At 52.0% G+C, this 18,053-nt stretch overlaps 1 protein-coding gene across 2 annotated transcripts in view; it reads right to left on the bottom strand.

Annotated features, from left to right (window-relative positions):
• Window positions 1-10,834, bottom strand: part of SKOR2 (SKI family transcriptional corepressor 2) — a 33,895-nt gene extending 23,061 nt beyond the window's left edge. Inside the window, exons 1-4 of one of the 2 annotated variants that reach the window (XM_061450511.1) lie at window positions 10,615-10,834; window positions 1,353-3,578; window positions 414-474; window positions 22-96 (exon numbers count right to left, since the gene is read on the bottom strand). In XM_061450511.1, coding sequence (XP_061306495.1) covers window positions 22-96; window positions 414-474; window positions 1,353-3,545 — 2,329 coding nt within the window. In that variant the 5' untranslated portion in view covers window positions 3,546-3,578; window positions 10,615-10,834. Of the gene's footprint in view, window positions 1-21; window positions 97-413; window positions 475-1,352; window positions 3,579-4,035; window positions 4,371-10,614 lie in introns of those variants that run through there. The other variant, XM_061450510.1, reaches the window with a different exon arrangement.
• Between the last annotated feature and the right edge of the window lie 7,219 nt (window positions 10,835-18,053).

The raw sequence follows: 18,053 nt of genomic DNA, 5'->3' as shown, positions 1-18,053 counted from the left end.
TCGACCTTCGTCTGAGCCTACCTGCTATATCTCTCCAAAAGTCTCCTCCTGAAGGCTCTGAGTCTGTGATGAAAAAATTATGTTCCTTGTTCTTATCTGAAATCCAAACAAAAAGCAGCGCTTAAAATGCTTTCACCAGCAAGAAACCTCAAACCAAAATGAGTATCAGAATCCAGAAAAAAAGTAAATATATATTTATATATTCTGCAGGCACAGAGGCGCATTCTGGGTGCGAATGAATATAATGCTAAATTACCACCACAGAGAGACTATTAGAATGTTTAATGGATTTTTTTAATTGAAATCACAGAAGTGATTTGTTTTTGCTTAAATCGACTGATAGAGGACACAGCTCCCAGGACTGTGAACCCCCACACCTTGAAGCGGGTGGGCAAACCCACATGTGCACTCACCTGAAAAGGTGTCCTCTTTCGTGGGCATGACGACCTGATTACTCTCCTTGCTCTTCTGATTCTAGAAACACAGAAAAGGAGTTAAATGTGCAAGATCAATTCTGAAAACGAGAGGCAGTTTTGTAGCAACAGTGAGCACAAAATGAGCATAGGGAAACAGGTTTGGAGACGTTCAAGGCCAGGCCTGATATGGTTCTGGGCAACCTGATATAGGTGAAGACATCCCTGCTCTCTGCAGGGGTTTGGAACAGATGGACTTTGAAGGTCCCTTCCAACCCACACTATTCTATCATTCTATCATGGTATCGTCTACAGCCTTTATTGAGGGAGTCCACATCGTGGATATTTACTGGCAATTTTCAAAGACGGGTGAGGGCACCCATCACAAAATGGGGATTGGGTTATTTTCTCTCGGGTTAGTCTGGGATGAGGTCAGGCCATGGAGTGATACCCACAACCACCACCACCCACCATTCTGGGAAGGACACCCATCGAATAAATCCTCCTTATTTACGTCTGTCAGCCTCCAGGGGCGGCCTCTGGACACCACACGCTTGGCACACTGCAAAGCAGCAGCACCACCATGGAAGTGGCTCCCCATTAGGGAGGAGTGTCCTTGAGGACCTGGTATGTGTGCCCTGTGCAGAGGGGTTTGGGCCATCCTGACTTGAGGGGTGAGGGGAACAGGGTTTTCCTGACACCCCAAGAGGCCTCGGTGGCCATGTCTGACCGCAGCCCACCAGGCCCGGCCTGGACCTTACCGGGCGGCTGAGGGGATCTGGTCCCTAAGATGGTGTCGGCAGGGACACGAGGGACACGATATGGCGGTGAGGAAACCATGTCGGTCCATCTCCCCTCACCCGGGGAACCCCTCCCGCCCCGGTGGGGGTGCCTGTACCCGCCGTTAGAGGGAAAAGGCCCCGGGGGGGGAACATTTACATCTTTGTAGGAGGCCGGCTCCTCCAGTGACGGGTGGTGCGCCGGACTGCTGCCACTGCTGCCGCCCACCCGGGGAGGCGGCTGCGGCGGGGCTTGGCCTTCCCCCGGCTTCTCGTCAGCGGGCGGGCGGGGGAAAGGGCCGGCGGCGGGGCGCTCCCGGCCGCTCTTCTCCGGCAGGCCCCGGCCGGGCGCGAAGCGGCTGCTGGCAGCCAAGGTGTCTCCGCCGCGAGGGTCTTCCTCGCCGTTCTCCTCCTCCTCGTCTTCCTCCTCCTCTTCGGGGGGCTTGTGCCCCTCGACGTCCACCTCGGGCTCATCTTCCTCCTCCTCATCCTCCTCCTCCTCGCTGCTGTCTTCGCTGGCGAAGCTACAGCTGGTGCCGCCGGGCGACAGGAGGCGGTGCGGGGTGTGCGGCGGCGGGGGTAGCGGGTGGCGATCGCATCCCGCCTCCTCGGGTGGCGGCGGCGGCGGCGGCAGCAGCAGCTGTAGCGGCGGGGAGGCGGAGCGGGCCGGGCCGCCGCCGTGCAGCTTGGCCAAGCTCTCCGAGTCTTCCTTACCGCCCACCGGACGGAAGGCGCTGGAGTGGTGGTACCCACCGCCCCCCTTGCGCCCGCCCGCCGCTTCAAGCAGGTGCGGATGGTGCGTGGGGACCCGCCCGCCGCCGCCGGTCCCCTCGGAGGCGGACGGAGAGGCGGGCTCCGCGCCGCCGCCAGGGGGCGACTCGAACAGCGGGTCCCTGGCGGCGGCGGCGGCGGCGGGCGGGGGTGCGGCGGCGGGCGGGGTGCCCATCCCCGGCGCCCCGGTGCCCATCCCCGCGCCCCCCGCCTCGCCGCCGGGCTCCGACAGGTCCAGGAAGGCCTGTCGCAGCAGGCCGGCCCCGTCTCCCAGGGAGCAGCCCAGCGCACCGGGGGGCTGCGGCGGCGGCTGCAGGTACGTAGGCACCGGCAGCCCGCCCGGGGTACGGGGCGGCCAGAACATGCAGAAGGGCGGGTAGAAGGCGGCGTCCTTTCTACCCGGCCAAAAGAGCCCCGACAGGCCGCCGCCCGCAGCCGCCCCACCGGCTTTGTGCGCTGCCGCCCCGCCGAGGGCATCGGCCCCGCTGCCGCCGCCTTCTTCCTTCTTATGGCAGAGGCCGAAGGCGGCGGCGGGGAAGCCGTAGGGGTGCGGGAAGAGCCCTCCGCAGCCCGGGAACTTCTGGAGCACGCCGCCGAAGGAGCCCTTGCTCGGCACCGGGATGACCGGGTAGCTCCGTGGGCTCTTCCCGCCGTGCGCCGCCGCCGCCACGGCTTCTTGCAGCTCCTCATCCTCCTCGAAGCGCGGACGCTTTTGGTGCAGCTCCGGCGGGGCGGCCAGGAGGTGCGGGCTCAGCAACCCGCCGCCCACCACGGCGGCCGCCGCCTTCACTGAGCCCAGCGGGTGGCAGGCGGCGGGAGCAGCGGCGGCGGGGGCCGGCGGTGCGGGCGGCAGGGCCCGCTTGCGGCTGCCGCCGTTGAACATGGCCTTGACATCCTCCCAGGCGAAGACCAGCTCGTCCTGGGGGCTTTTGTCGGTGAGCTTCAGGTGGCGGCGCCAGGAGTTGAAGTTGGCGGCGTCGGGCTGGGTGTACTTGGCGTCTGGCGTGCGGTGGGAGTGAAAGATGAACTTGTTGGGGGAGAAGTACATGCTGCAGTAGCTGCACTTGATGCACTTGGCCCGGGAGCTGTTGTAGCGGGCCGGGATGAAGCTACCGCGGCAGCCCCAGGCGCACTCGTGAGACACGTCGAAGGCGAAGTTATCCGGCAATTTTGGCGGCCGGTTCTCCCCCAGGAACGACTTGCAGAGCCGCTCTGCTTCCCTCTTGGTGATCATGCCGCAGCGGCGGGAGGAGATGGGCATGGCCCCCGCCCGGCGAAGGATCTCCAGCTGCACCGGCGTGCATTGCACGCAGGTGATGCCCAGGGCCACCCGACGATTGTGGATTTCGTTGTAGCTAAAGTTTTTGAGGAGGGTGTTGGAGATCTGCGCCAGGCACAACCGCTCTTGCCCGTCGATGACCAGGGAGACGATGGGGATGCCGTAGAGGATCACCTGCCCCACCTGGTTGGGCTTCATAGTGGCGTGGCCGGCTCTCGGCTGGTTCATGGACTCCGGTGGGTATGCGCTGGACGGCGACGGCAGCAAGATGTCGGTGGGGCCGGGCAGCGGGCTGCTCGCCATCGTCTCAGCGCCTAGGGGGCTGTTCTGCGCCAGCTGCGGATGGGGAGGGAGGAGAGAGACACAGCGCTGTCAGACGGGACCTCTCGGGGACTGGGGGGACCCTCCAGGGATAGGGGTCCCCGCCGCAAGCACTAGCCACCCCCGCCCCACGAGTTTTCAGGAGTGAGGAAGCGCTACCGGAGCGACCGCGGTCCCCGCGTACCTCCCTCCCCGGCCGTACCGGCTCTCCGACGTACGCATCCCACCGGGGGTGCAGAGATGACGGTAAATGAGCGGACCGCTCCCTCCCGTTAGGAAGATGCCCCAACCCACGGTTCATCCCGAAACACGCCCCCCAGCCGTGGGTTAGCCTCCCCGTCCTGGAAACCCGTCGCTGCCCCAGCCGCGGCTCTTCGGCAGGCACCGCGGGCAAAGCGCGGAAGGGGAATGAAGAAAAGTTTCTCTACTCTCCGCGGCTCTCAGCACATCCTCCCCGCCCGGCGCCCGTTACCTCCGCTGCCGCGCTCTATCCGTGCCGCCGCCGGACCCTCCTCCAGCCGTTCCGGCAGCCGGGAGGGAGGTGCATCCCCGTGCCCGCCGCCGCGGAGCAGCGCGACAGCCGCAGCCCGGCCCTCGGTGCAACGCATACGGCAGTGGCTGCGGGTGCGGAACCTCCGCGCCTCGCTGGGCGCGCCCCCCCGTGGGCACGGTGACGTCAGCGGGGCGGGAATGGGGGCGGCCGGGCCCCACCGTGCTCTCCCCCCCCCCAACCGGGAGGGCGAGGAAAGAGGGGTTGGCGGGGGGGTGCCCCCGGAACCCTCCTTTCCCATCCTCCCCGCACCGAGAGGGATGCGGGCGTCCCGTCGGGGACGGAGCCCCGAGCGCTGCACCGCTCACACCCTGCCCCGGTCCCCGGTCGAGGGAACGGAACAGTTGAAAGTGGGATGCACTTTGGGGTTTTCTTTACTTCCCTCTTCCCCTCCTTTTCTTCTTTTTTTTTCTTAATTTTCTCTCTTTTCCGCCTTTTCCCTTTTGTTCTTTCCCTTTTTCTTCCTTTTTCTCTTCTCCTCTTTTCCCTCTTTCCCTTTTCCTCTTTCCCCTTTTTACCCTTTTCCTCTTCCCCTCTTTTCCCGCTTTCCCTCTTTTTTCCCTCTTTCCCCTTTTCCCTTTCCCCCCCACTTCCCCCCCTCTTTTCCCCTTTTCCCCCTGTTTTCCCATTTTCCCCTTCCTCCTTATTCACCCTACTCCGCAGTTCTGAACCCAGTCGCTTCCAAATAACTGGATATACTAGACCTAAACCCCTTTTAGCATCTTTTCATAAACGATAATTTTTAATGGGTGTATCCGAAAATATGCGCGAAGGGAAGGGGGAGGAAGGAGAAAGGATAAAAAAAGTTGATTTCACGACACAGCCGTGTCCTCGTGGGCACAAACAACTGCTGCAAACCGCATTTCCCTTCCCAAATATACCGAGTGATTCTCCAGTCCCACTTGCAGAAGGACCCGATGCCAGGTTCTTATTCCCATGAAGAGCAACACAGCGGAGATACAGTTTTTCCCTAATTGCTTTAAGCCCCGTATTCAGGGTGGAAAAATCCCGTGTCAAACAGTCCGTAGCGGGGTAACCACGTCTGCCTGCCTTTTGTGGAAGGAGTGGAGGGGAAAAAGTAGATTTTCCCACCATCTACCCCCCCCAAACATTGTTAACCTCGTGGGGCTCTGCTCCACGCAGCGCGGGATGAGGACGGGGTCGGCAGCAAGGAGTGGGGAGGCCAAACCCGCTTAACTCCGCACCTTTCCAATGAGCAAAACTGTGGAACGGGCTGAAAAACGGGATCAAGAGAACGAAAAACTCGGTTCTAGCTAAAAAGGGGAGAACATCTGGAGCGCCAGTGTTTCCTCATACCGCTCTGATTTTTGTCGTTGTTTAGATGACTCCATCTCTCTTTTCCTCTTTACGCCCAATACCAAACCTTCCTGCACACTTGGCTTCAAAAACTGGTGTTTGAGGGCTTTTTTGTGTTTTCTTCCTTCCGTTTTCCGCATCTCTCCCCTTGTTTTTTCTTCCCGCGCATCACAGATCCAGGCAAAAATCTCCGCACCGACCTTTCCCAACACATCAACGCTAAAGCGCACCGACTCTTTCCACTTTCACCCCTAGTAGCGAAACGGAGCCCCCCGGTTTGCTCGGGTCGCTGCTAACTTTGAAATAATAAAGAAAAAAAAATAAATCACACCTCTCCTTATTACTTCTGTCACTTCTGATTAAACCCTGCTCGCCCCCGTGCCGCCACTGTCACACGGGGACTTCCCCTTTCCCCCCTCCCTCCTACTTCTCTCGTCTCCTGCACGGAGCCTGCTGCTTTCATGTGAGCAAGAGCTATAAGCCTCGCGTTGGTGACATTTTAATCAATGCTTCCTAGCCAGACTGACATGAATTTTACACTTCAAAACTCTCCTCCGCCGGCTAATTGATTCAAATTGTTTTATTGGTTAAACCCGTGTCACACATTGTATGATCTATTACCACACCACGGAGAAAATCTCCCCTCCTGTCTTCGCTTCCTGGTCGGCACCAGGAGGGACGGGGCACGGGGTACTAGGGGTGGATTTTGGGGACAAGCCGCCTGTTCTTGCGGGCCCTCGGTCCCTGCATCCCTGCAGCTGCCGCTCCCCATCTCACAGTCACCCGGTGGCTTTTTCCCCCGTGGTTCCCGGGAGAGGCAGGGATGGACAATCTCGCCTTAAGCTCTAAGCCCGGTGTTGGAAGTGAAGGAAAAGCGGATGCAGGAGGCAAAAGGGATGAGAGGCGAAAGAGATAAGCGGGTTTTGTAAAGGGCTTTCAACGAAGCAGCCTGGGAGAGGCTGAAAACGCGCTATTGGTACGAGGGAGTCCTTAGCCGACGCCAGCGGTTTATTTTGTGATGAGTAAACGAAAAGCAAAATAAAAGTGTTTGTTCACCTGCTCGGTGCTATTGAACCCCTTAAATTCTGTTGGGAAACTTGAGGATCTTCCTCAATTTCGCGCATAGGGGAATAGTCACCATGGGGACTGGGTGTATACATTCCAGTGGAAGGGAGAGGGTGCAAAACCACTGCCCGCAACCGTACCGAGGGGCTTTGGCTCGGTGAATCTCTCCAAAGTGGGAACAGAGACTGACCCGCATCAACACCTTAGAGAAGTGGAGCAAATGCGCACCGTTCTCTACTTTTTTTCCCTACTTAAGCCTATTGGGAAACCTCGTAGGGTAGGTAGCAAGACCCTCGTGGGCTAGGTAGGAAGACCCTTGTGGGGTAGGTAGCATGGAAGACCCTTGTGGCGTAGGTAGCATGACCCCAGTATGAGCACTTGGGAGCCAAGGAAAGCCAGTTCACCCAGGGGCCGGGCAGCTCCCGCAGGTGACCCCCAAGCGGGCAAGGCCCGCGGGGCTGCTCCGGCCGCGGCCGACCCCATCGTGGTCCCCGCGGTTCGACTGGAGCCCATCCTGGGCCCCGGCAAGGGGCGGGAGGGAATCCCGAGTTGAGGTGGGGTGTCCGCATTCATCCCCCCGGGTAGGTGCAGACCTGGGTTCCTGTCCTGCTGCCGCTTCCAATTACTCCCGTTCATTTCGTTATTTGCTGTTGCCGTTTACAACACCTGGGTTGGAGTCACCTCCTCAGAGAGGAGAGGGGAAGGTGGACAGACTTCTCCCAGAAGACTGGAAGTGATAAACCATATAGTCCTGGCTCCTTTTCCCCTCTTCGTTCCCTATCGCAATTCTGCCTTGCAGGGCTGAGCGGGAGGCGACAGCAGTAGCTGCGAGTTGGTTCGTGTGAAAACGAACAGCTGAGGAAAGCGGCCAAGTTTCAAGCACCCCAAACAGCCCTCACGGCCTTCCATAGCACTTAAATATTGAGGCAGAGAGGCTACAAGGTGGGAGATAACCTTCTGCGTTTAGAAAACCACAAAGAAGACCACCCCCAACGCGTACACATGTCCTCCTCCCGCCTCTCCACATCCCATTGAAACTCGCAGCAGTGTTAAGTACCATACACACAAGGTGCCGTTGTACGTTATAAAACCGCTTCACTGAACAAATTTTAGGCAGCGAAGGAGGTTTTAAAAATACTTGTAGGTAGATTTCGCTTGCGCTGCTTGGTCCAGAGAGAAACTCTTGTATATGTATATTAATCCCGTTTTATTATATTGGGCAGAAAGAAGACAGGGCGTTGGAATAGAGGTGGTCCCATCTGGAAAACCCCGGAGCTCATTTAGATCACATCACTTCGGGCTTTTGTCTCTGCTCCTGAATAACCCAGCTAGACACAATAAAAGGGCAGACATCTCTCGAGGAGGGTTGGTTGGGTTTGTTTTGTTTTTTTTTTTCAGTGGCAAGAGGACGCCTCAGAAGATGCATCTGTAATCATAATAACGGGAGAGGGAAAGACTCAATGTGATCTTCTCCTGGCTCTCGAAAGGCACCGGGAGAGTTTAGGGCTGGGGCATTTCTGGGTAGTTTGATATCCCTCCGGGAAAACCAGCACGGCGGCTTGAAGGAAAGGAATCAGCATCTTTTGTCTGAGGGAGCTCTCTGAACTTCTCCATTTAATATGTTCCGAGACATCCAAACCCGAGGTGGTCCTCGCCGAAGGTACGTACAGACCTTAGACAGGAGATGCGGATACCCCCGCCGCAGGGTATGATGTTCCCCAGGCATCACCCTCCGGAATAGAAACAGAACCAAAAACATTCAAAATAAAGGCCATTTGCGTTTTTATTTAATCGTACGGGAAGGGACTGGCAGCCAGGAGGAGACGGGTGCTCCATAACTCGCCTCTAAATGCTAAAAACGGGAGGGTGTTTATGTTTGTCCTGCTTGGGGATGGGATGTGTGTGTGTGTGTGTGTGTGTAACGAGGAGGAGAGCCTCAAGCTTAAATGGAGATATCTTAGTTTAAATGGGGTTAGTGGGATAGGAGAGGAAAATAAAAACCCCAAACGAAAAACACCTCTGCTATCGATTTTTCCTTTCAAACGCATAAATTAAAGCACCCTGAACATCCTCATCAGAAACGTGCCTGCTCCGAAGTATTTAAAGGAGCAACAGACTTCCCCAGGGGCAGAAAGGAGGCCCCGGCCGTGCTGTGGTGAGGACCATGGAGCCCAAACTTCTGAGACAAGCGTGACGCCATCGGGCGAAGAGTCACCACGTCAGTAAATAATTCCGTTTCGCCTCCTTCAGAACCCAGTAACCTTGGGTGTCTTAGAAAGCAGATTGTACAAACAAGCAATTAAGATGAGCGCTGAGACTTTCAGAGGAGGTATAATGAACCAGCTTTAATTACTATCTTGAAATTAAAAATGTAATATACAGATTTAAATTTATTTTCACCTAAATTGTGTATAAAATTATATGGCTTTCCCCCACCTCCCCTCCTTTTTCCCAGGCTAAGAAACGAATTGCCACCAAGCTTGCCACTAAAAAGTCTGAAGTACTTTCCAAACCCTGCTCCCCAACACGCAGTAATAATGATACATTTATCATTACTGATGACCACCTACTGGTTTATTATTGCTTTGTTGCAACTATTACAATCAAGAGATTTCTTTATTTACTGTTAACATTCACTTAAAGCTGAGTGTTAATGACTCTTCTGAATCCACCAAATAATTTTCTGTTATATTTCAGGAGTAGTTATAGTTTGGATTTTTTTTGTTTTCTTTTTTTTTAAGGCATAAAAGGAAAAATGGTGTGTGGTGGTTTGCTCCTTTTTTATTTATATATGTTTTATTCTTAAAAGGCTGTTTGAGAGGATTTATCTAAGTCGGATTTTCAACAAAGAGTTGCAAAAGCCTTGGCGTAATGCACGTACTTGACTGTAGCTAATTATGCGAGTATTTTATTACAGGAGATTCATTCATTATTGATAAATGTTTGCAGTAACTTCCTGCTATGTAGAGTTGTATTTTATGAGGAATAAACAACCTATGGGGATTGGGATTGTTTGGCTTTTACGCTCCTGCACTCTTTGACTGTTCACATTACCCTGCTTCTGGGGTCTGCCTTGTCACCTTCTCCCTCCCTACACCCAAACGCAACTTCTTTCCTCTCCCACCATCACATCTATCTCACCCCCCTCCTCCCTTCACCCTAATTTCAGGATTATGCTTAAAAAAGTGGCTTTCCGGGGAGCGTATTCTACTATGGATACGCTTCTATATAGGCGTTTCATAAGGGTTTGGTGGACCGCGGCGGGCTCCTGCTTCGGGGCAGCCGACGAGCAGGAGCCGTGCAACAAGCAGGGGACCCGTCGAGGAAAGGCTCGAAGTGAGGAGAGAAAAGGGCTTTCCCGAGGGCTACCCGCTTCGGCTCCAGCTCTCGGACCCCCAAAGCCCTAGGGGTGCAACCGATAAGAAACAGTAATTTAAAAAACCTCAATAAACCTGCCGTTTCACCACCTTTTAAACGTCGGAGCCACTGTCGAAGCGGAGGCGCTTCCCTCCAGCGCGGTGTGCGCCTCTTATCCCACCTCTCCCAAATCATCCCGAAGAGGGTCGCACCGGGTGGGAGAGGCCGCGCTTCCCCACCGCGTTCTCCTACGTTGTTTCCCCTCTCCGGCCTCCTCCATTCCCCGGTTGGCGGCAGGACGCGGAGCGAGACGCGGGCGCGGTGCTGAGCGGAGAGCTCCGCGCAACCCCTCCTGTGCCCCCGGCTGGCTGGGAGGTCTCTGCTCCTGGCCTGGGAACTCGCCAGGCCCGCTTCTCATCCCCCCCCCCGCTTCAAGCTTCAAACCCGACCCAAAGTTAATAATTTCGAAGCAAAATACCCCAGAATATATATGTATATATGCACATAAACAAGAGAAACCGAAACGAGGAGACGCTCCTCTCCAAAACATCGCCGCTTGCCTCCGCTGCGGTCCAAACTTGCGCGGAGCATCCCTCCCCTCTGCCGGAGCCACCGCGCTGCTGGGCTGCCACCTTTCCCCACACCCCGAGGGACAGCACGACCCGGCTACCTAACGCGACAGCAACCCGCATCGCTATTCACTCCGTGACGGGAGGAACACAGCCAAATCAGGGGGTTCCCTCTCCAAGCCGCATACCTTACCTGAGCACCCCAGCTCCATGGGCTCTCCCCGGGCCGGGGGGCAGGATGCGGGCGGGCGGCCGGCTCCGGGCCGCTGTCCGCGGTCGCTCCGCTGCGCGGAAGTTTGGCTCCCGCTTGTATCGCGGCGGCTGTGCCGCGGGTGGGTCGGGACTCGGACGCCTTCTAGCAGCCAGGCAGCGCCCTGCAAGCTGTGCGAGGAAGCCGCCCCCTTCCCCGGCCGCCTCCCCTCGCTGGGGAGGCGGGAGGTGGTGATGGTGATGGTGGGGGGTACCCGCGACACCCCCTGCCGCGCCGCTACCCAGGGACAGATCCTCACCGACGACTGCGGAAGGGGGAGTACCCAGCTACCCACCTTCCCGTCTGGAGTGGAGCGAGAGGAACTCTGTTGCAGGAACGGATCAGCATTCCCACCCCCGAAATTTCCTCTCCCACCCCAAATTTTTCCTTTGCTTTCACCCCTTCTAAAAGGTATCCAGGCGGGCACCCCCGACGTGCGAACGCTTTATGGGACAGCAGGAGAAGTCACCCCCCAGCACAAGAGGAGGAGATGGGGGGACACAGCCACCTCCCCTCAAAGCCCCCTCTTCCACTAGTCCTTCAGATACCCCGTCCCCTGCAAAGCGCTTCCCGCAGATCAGTCGACGTGTGGAACAAGGCTGCTGCTTAAAAACACAAAGCCAGAGCCCTAATGAGTTCAATTACAATGTGGTAAACACATTGCCTCTACGCTTTAATTAAGCCGGCTGTCCAATTTTAACTCATTAGTAATTCATTAAGAGAACAGCCTTTAGCTGGCTGTAAGGAGAGGAGTACCGCAGTCTCTGCAGTTACGCTGTGCGCGTACCCCAAGGCATTGGAGGACTGGAGAGTTTTGGGCGTCCTCCCTACAAAAGGGGCTCCAGTACCCCCAAATGGGGGTCATCTGCTGTCCAGCCTCTGTGAGACCCCCTCGTCTGGGAAAGGGGCCCAAGGGTGCTAAGGAGAAGAGTCCTGGGATGCCTGGGGCTTCCCCCCCCCCCCCGGAACGTCTTCCTTAGGGACAAGCTGGACAAATTTAGAAGGGATGCTCTAGGGACCACGGAGCCCCTGCGCCCCATCTTTAAAAATAAAATAACAAATAAATTAACGGAGAAAACGTTTGAAACGTATCTGGGCCAAGAAACAGGTCAAATTGCCCGGGCAGCAAATTTAGATTGATGAGTGAAACCAGGGGTCTGCAGGGCCGGATCCTGTCCCTCCACCCCACGGAGCTGTAGCGGTTCCTGGGGACCGGGGTGTGTGCACTGGAGGAGGTATCCCGCACAAAGCCCACCCGTGCCAAAGTTTTCCGTGCGAAGCCCGGCTCCGTGGCACCGTGAACATCTCCCCGCGCCTTTGCGCTGCGATGTGGCAGCTGCTCCGCTGATCACCGCGGTAAAACGGGCTGGGGAGATCCCAATTTCCCTTCGCTTTGCCGCTCAGCTACCCAGCACCGACGGCCGCGCTGTGCCGGCTGACCTGTCCCCGAGCCCCGGAGGCACAGAGCCGGAGCGAGCATTTAAGGATTCCCTCGGCAGCGACGTTCCCATTAAGGATTAAAACATGTTTTTTTCCTTTGCAATGCCTGAGGGACAGCTTTGAGGGGATCCAGGCCGGACACCCCTCAGCCCTTCCCAAATCCCACCCCACCCGCATTGCTCCTTTATTATTTGCACCATGAGCATACTTACCGTTTTATCGCAGCTCAAACATGCCGGAGGTTGCGTTTGTTTTTCTACAAAGACTGAAAGTTTCCTTTATTTATATATTTAATTTTTATTTTTAGCTATATTCGACATTTGAAACCTCAATAATCAAAAGGATTAGCAGGCAGGAGCCAGTTCAATCTGATCTTCACTAGTGCCAGGTGCTTCAGAGAAAGACACATAAACCTGCCAAAAACCTTTCGCAAACAAGTTTGGGTAGGGTTTTTTTGATCCCAGACAGATTCAGAAGTCCTGATTTTTCGTTTTGCCATCCCCTCGTTTGGCTGGGCTCCTGGCATTGCCCACAATATGGCAGAGCTACCAAGGGAACCCCGGTGCCTTTGCTATCCCCGAACCTCAGCTCAGTGGAAGGAAACAGGGGCAGGACCTCCCAGCAGTAAAAAGGGGGCTTCAAACTCCAACTCTGAGTTATAAACGACTAAATCCCTTCTGAAGGAGCCTTTAGGCAGGCATCTCAAGAAGAAACCTTTAATAAGAGTCTCCTCTGGGGAGCAGATTTTGAGCAGTTATCTCTTTCAAGCAGTTCTTTCTTTCACATAGCAGGCCCTCTCTGCTGTAGTCTTGATTTTCATTTGGCTCCAGGCTTGCAAAATTGGATTGTCGGGAATTAGGAGATTTGGATATTGTTCCTCTTGATGTCAAAGGATTTTTTTTATCTTTCTCCCCCCAAAACCAAAAAAATACCATAAATGCAGGATCAAACCCTGGGGGAAGGCAAGTCTGTGGGCTCCCTATTCAGGGCTCAAAAACAGTGCTACTTAACCTGTTGCTGTGTTGCTATTGTTACCTCCTTTTTATTACCAAATCCTTAAACAAATTGGCTGAAAAAGCTAGAAGACTATTGGTCATCTATGTCCAGAAATATCCCCCACTCCTTTGTCTTGACTAGCAAAGCATTGGCTTCTGGACACACAAGGGACAATCTCTCTCCAGAGCCTCCTGGTATAAATCTAAAAATCATCTTGAAACCAGTGGGTTACAATTCATTTTATTACCCCAGTGTTAGTCTAGGATAGGTACATAAAAACTGTTAGGACAATTAATCTGAATTAATTTCCAAAGTGAATGAAATTAAATTGAATGAAGACCACCTGAATTCTGAATAAGAACAACCTTCACAGGGGTTTCACGCAGTTTAATTAATCCACTTTTAAATTCTCACCTTCAGCTAATTTGGGTTATTTTCCTGAGTGTCCCCATGTAGGCAAAATCTTAGAGGTAAACGTGGCTCAGGGGAATTCCTCTAGATTTACCCAGATGTAATTTAGAACAGGAATGTATCCTCTAATACTCTTTGACCACGGCACAGAAACAATGCAGGAATAAAGGATATGTACATTGTGCTGCTGCAGGAAGCTCAACTTCATGAAGGAAACCTTTTCCAAACATTTATCTGTGTGTTTTACTGTTTCTTCTCACCCTGTACCTCTTTGTATATAAGTGCATGTACACATGTATGTGGACTCGCAGATATGCACACTATGGATGTACTGTCCATATGTTTTTGCTGTACTTGTTTAATCCACTAATGCCGTTCATCTGTGCACCTGAGACTCCTATATAAGTGAAAGAGAAACTGAGAGTTAAAGAAACAGTGGGATCAGCCAGCTCGGAGGCAGGTCAGCACTGCACCTTCAAAGATGAAATATGAGGATAAATATGAAACTTGTCCACTCAGGGCCCAGCAATCCAGGACAGATTTACAAATGCAAGGCTGTCCCTCAAAAGAAGCCTCTTCTTCTGGCTGAGGAAGTTTCACCCATTTTATAAAGGCTGTAGGAAGCCATGTTGCAATATTGCCCTGATATTTGTCCTCCCCTTGTAACGATACCTGGTGAATTAAGGAGAGGGACTGGAGTAGACATGGGAAGTATCAATTCTCTCCTCCTAAAAAAGCCATTTCAAGGTGGTTTAGTTGCTGTTTCAGAATCTAAGACGACTACAAATATACCTGCTCTTTTTAAACAGGGATTTTAAAGACTGAGGGAAATATTTTTCCTCCTGAAATCAGTGGCTGTAAGATTCATGGCTTAAAGATCCCTATGCTGCTTTTCTTAAAGAATATTATGAGCAGCTTTTGGTACATCTGAGGTCAGATTCCCTAGGTCAACCCAGTCTGTTCCAAGCAGGCATTTATGCTCAAAGTCCCCGGCTGTCATGCCAGGAACAAATAGCTCAAGCAAATGGAAATGCTTTTGAGTGCTGAATTAAGTTATGGTGAAGGCATTTGCTCATTATTCAAGCCTGGAGTTCTCTGGTTTGGTCTAAAATAAAAGAATCACTGAAATAACTCCCTAAATAACCATATTTGGGGGGTAAGGTATAGTGGTATGATCATGCCTGAGGACACCCAGAAACTTGGAAGTTTAGTGAATTATTGTGTGACCTTGCAGAGAGCCATTTATAGACCAACATTTTAAAGATAAGCTCTGAAACAAGAGTACCCTGTGAATAATCTGGTTTGTTGCCCATCTGTCCAGACTGGGCATTTCTGAAAATCAATCTGCTTTGGACTGGGATTTCTCAGTTGACATACCTAAGTTGAAAAAATATGACCTTTTCTTCAAGCCTCAATTTATGCACCTGGAAGGGATGCATGTGTGTGAATGTGCTTAGGGAGTATCATTCATCTACCAGCATCTCAGGGAGGTTTTATAAAATGTAGTTGAGTTAAAAACTCTCACATCTTAGGCTTCACTCTCACTTCTTCATAATGCAGTTGGAAATAATAATAAAAAAATCAATCATAGCTAAAAGCATCATTGAAAAACTACATAAAATGGAAGATTCCCAAGAACTTAGAAACCATGTAGTAACTCCATGATTTTATTTGGATGCTTTCAGACTCATTGAGACAGCTGGTCACTGGCAGTCTTTCCTCCTTGTCATCCAAGTTTACTTTCATGACTTTCATGTGCTGTAAAGGTGCTGTGAAAGAGGTGCTAAATATTAACCTGTGGACAGCTTTGGACTGGCTTTCACGGTGCTGTGGTCTGCAGGAGCTTAATACAGAGACTGCTGCAACAGTCATTGAAATGAATGGGTGTTTTTGCTTCTAAAAGTAATTCTGGGGAATATTCATAGAATCATAGAATCATGTAATGGTTTGGGTTGGAAGGGACCTTAAAGCTCATCCAGGTTCAATCCCCCTGCCATGGGCAGGGACTCTTTCCACTAGAGCAGGTTGCTCCAAGCCCTGTCCAACCTAGCTTTGAACAGGGATGGGGCAGCCACAGCTTCTCTGGACAACAAATATTATAGATCAGTTTAAAAATACATATATCATAGTGAGAAGAGCTGCTTCAAAGAAAGAATCATGAAAGCCAGCCACAGAATGGGATGCCTCACCTCATTTCAGATGTTCCACACTGCTGATGTCCAACAGTGCGACATGTCCAAGTCACATACACACCTGTGGTGTGCTGAGCACAGACCATTACATAAAATCAGCTACTTGTTAGTCAAAACCCAAGCTAAAAGCCCCCGTGACACTGAAAGCAAGACAAGAACAACAACCTCTAGTCTCTACTGTTAACTTAATCTAGGGAGTGGATCCTATGCACTTACCTCTTGGAACAATCCAGTTTCATGGTTGGGGCCATAAGATCAATCCACCTCCTGATCTGTTCCTTTCACAGATTTATAAGCATTTAAAGGAAAATGCTCCTACCTATCTTCTTGTCACATTTAGACACCTGGGATCTACCCATTAGAGTCAATCTATAATGGGCACAGGAGATATTCAAGGTAGCTGGCAGCATATTTTATAGCACTTCCACCTACCAAAAACTTTATTCAACTCATACTGTATTTTTGATAAGAAAAGAATAATTATGTCTCATGCTAGTCTGTCCTTCTACTTCATGCAGTTTGGGGATACCATGTCAGTGATGAAATGTGGTTTGATTACATACGGAAAATGTTATTTTAATTATATATGGAATAATTCAACATATTTCAATAACACATTATTAACTGTAAGCAAGCGTGCATCTGCCCTGGCCTTTGGATGAAACACAGAGTTCATGTAGCTCATTCAGCCATGATTAGCATTCAATAGCACAAAAAAGGTAGTTCTCTCAAAGCACCTGGACTTACTAAATGCATATGAATAACGATTTCTTTAAAGTCATGATATTCTTGTGTCCAGTTATTATCATACAGCTTCTTAGTATCATTGCTATTACTCTTATTATCCAACTTCCTCCTGTTGTTTCATATTAGTATCAACACTTTCCAGTCTGTAGAGGTACTATCCTGCCACATCCACCCAATATCATTCTCAGGCAAATCATGTTTCTGGTCCCTTAGGAGCCAGCATGTGCCTTTAAGCTCTTTCACTGTGAGATCCTTGTGTTTACATCTTCCTATATTCCCCAAATTTACTTATTTTTGCCATAGTGGACACTCTTGAGGAGTGAGAAGGATCATTGCTCATGGTATGCAGGCATGGTGCTCCCGCCTGTTCTGTTGGTTGCTGGGAAAAGAACAAAGCTCCACTCTCTGCTGCCAGGGGCCATCTACTTCTCTGTGTTATTACTAAATACAGACAATAAGATCATACAGACAATCAAGACACATATTTCAACCTACCAGCAGTAATAACTTCACTTTCAGACCGCAAGAGAAAAGCCAACAGGGACAACAGGGTTGGCTTTTGATAGATAAGCATGTAAATGTTGGTAGGACCTTTCCCCCCCCTTTCCTTCTGTCTGTCAATTCAGACTTATTTTCAAGGATTGCCCCATACATGTGCTACAGATCCAGAACAGCCCCTGCCTCACAGCCCTCTGGCCAGCAGTTAGAGATGAAGCCTTTTGAGAAGCAAAAGAGGGGATGTGGTGGGGTGGAAGCTGCAGTGTTTCTCAACTCAGGTACCCCCAAATTATGGTCATGGTTAAAATTTGCTGGGTAACTGTTCAGTGGGATTACCTGTTCCCTCCAACCTTTGTCCTCATGCACCTATCTTTCTGCTCCAAAAACTCATATTCCCCACCCTGGAGCCCAGGAGCTTTCTCAAAGCCACCTCTGTTGCTCAGTCCCTCATTACTACCCCTGAAATAGTCCCTTTTCCTCCAGGTCCAAGCCTTTCTCAGGCCAGCAGCACTTTCTGTTGCTGATGCCACACCATCTCTCACCTGGGGTTAAGATCACTCACCTAGGTAAACTGATGGCTTATGCCTTGCCATCACCTTGCTTAGTCACCTCTACTTCTACCTTAGAATCTTAGAATAGTTAGAGTTGGAAAGGACCTTAAGATCATCTAGTTCCAACCCCCCTTCCATGGACAGGGATGCCTCACAGTAGACCATGTTGCCCAAGGCTCTGTCCAACCTGGCCTTGAATAAGGCATTTACCATTTTTTTGGGCAACCTGTGCCAGGGCCTCACCATCCTCACAGTAAAGAGCTTTCTCCTTATATCTAAACCTGAATTTCCCCTGTTTCAGTTTGAACTTAAGTGTAAACCCATTGTCTCTTATCCTATCACTACGTCGCTGTTTCTTTTGTTATTGCCACTCCCAGTAATTATAATTTTGACATTTCCATAACCTAGGACTTCAGTGAAGTAGTTACAGTGTTAATGGGAAGAGAGTTTTTACACAATCAGTTTAATTCCCATCTTCTGTCTCCTCTCCCCCTGCCTCCCATTCCGGCTCCTCCGTCATGGTTTAGCTTCCTTTTACTTGCAGGGT

This window comes from Pezoporus flaviventris, unplaced genomic scaffold (genome assembly GCF_033815535.1).
Source record: "Pezoporus flaviventris isolate CSIRO_AGI_PZ_B2104156 unplaced genomic scaffold, CSIRO_AGI_Pfla_v1 ptg000010l, whole genome shotgun sequence".
In the NCBI taxonomy this organism is placed as follows: domain Eukaryota; kingdom Metazoa; phylum Chordata; class Aves; order Psittaciformes; family Psittacidae; genus Pezoporus; species Pezoporus flaviventris.
Note: the sequence above shows the minus strand (reverse complement) of the source record. Positions and strands in the feature narration are given on the sequence as shown.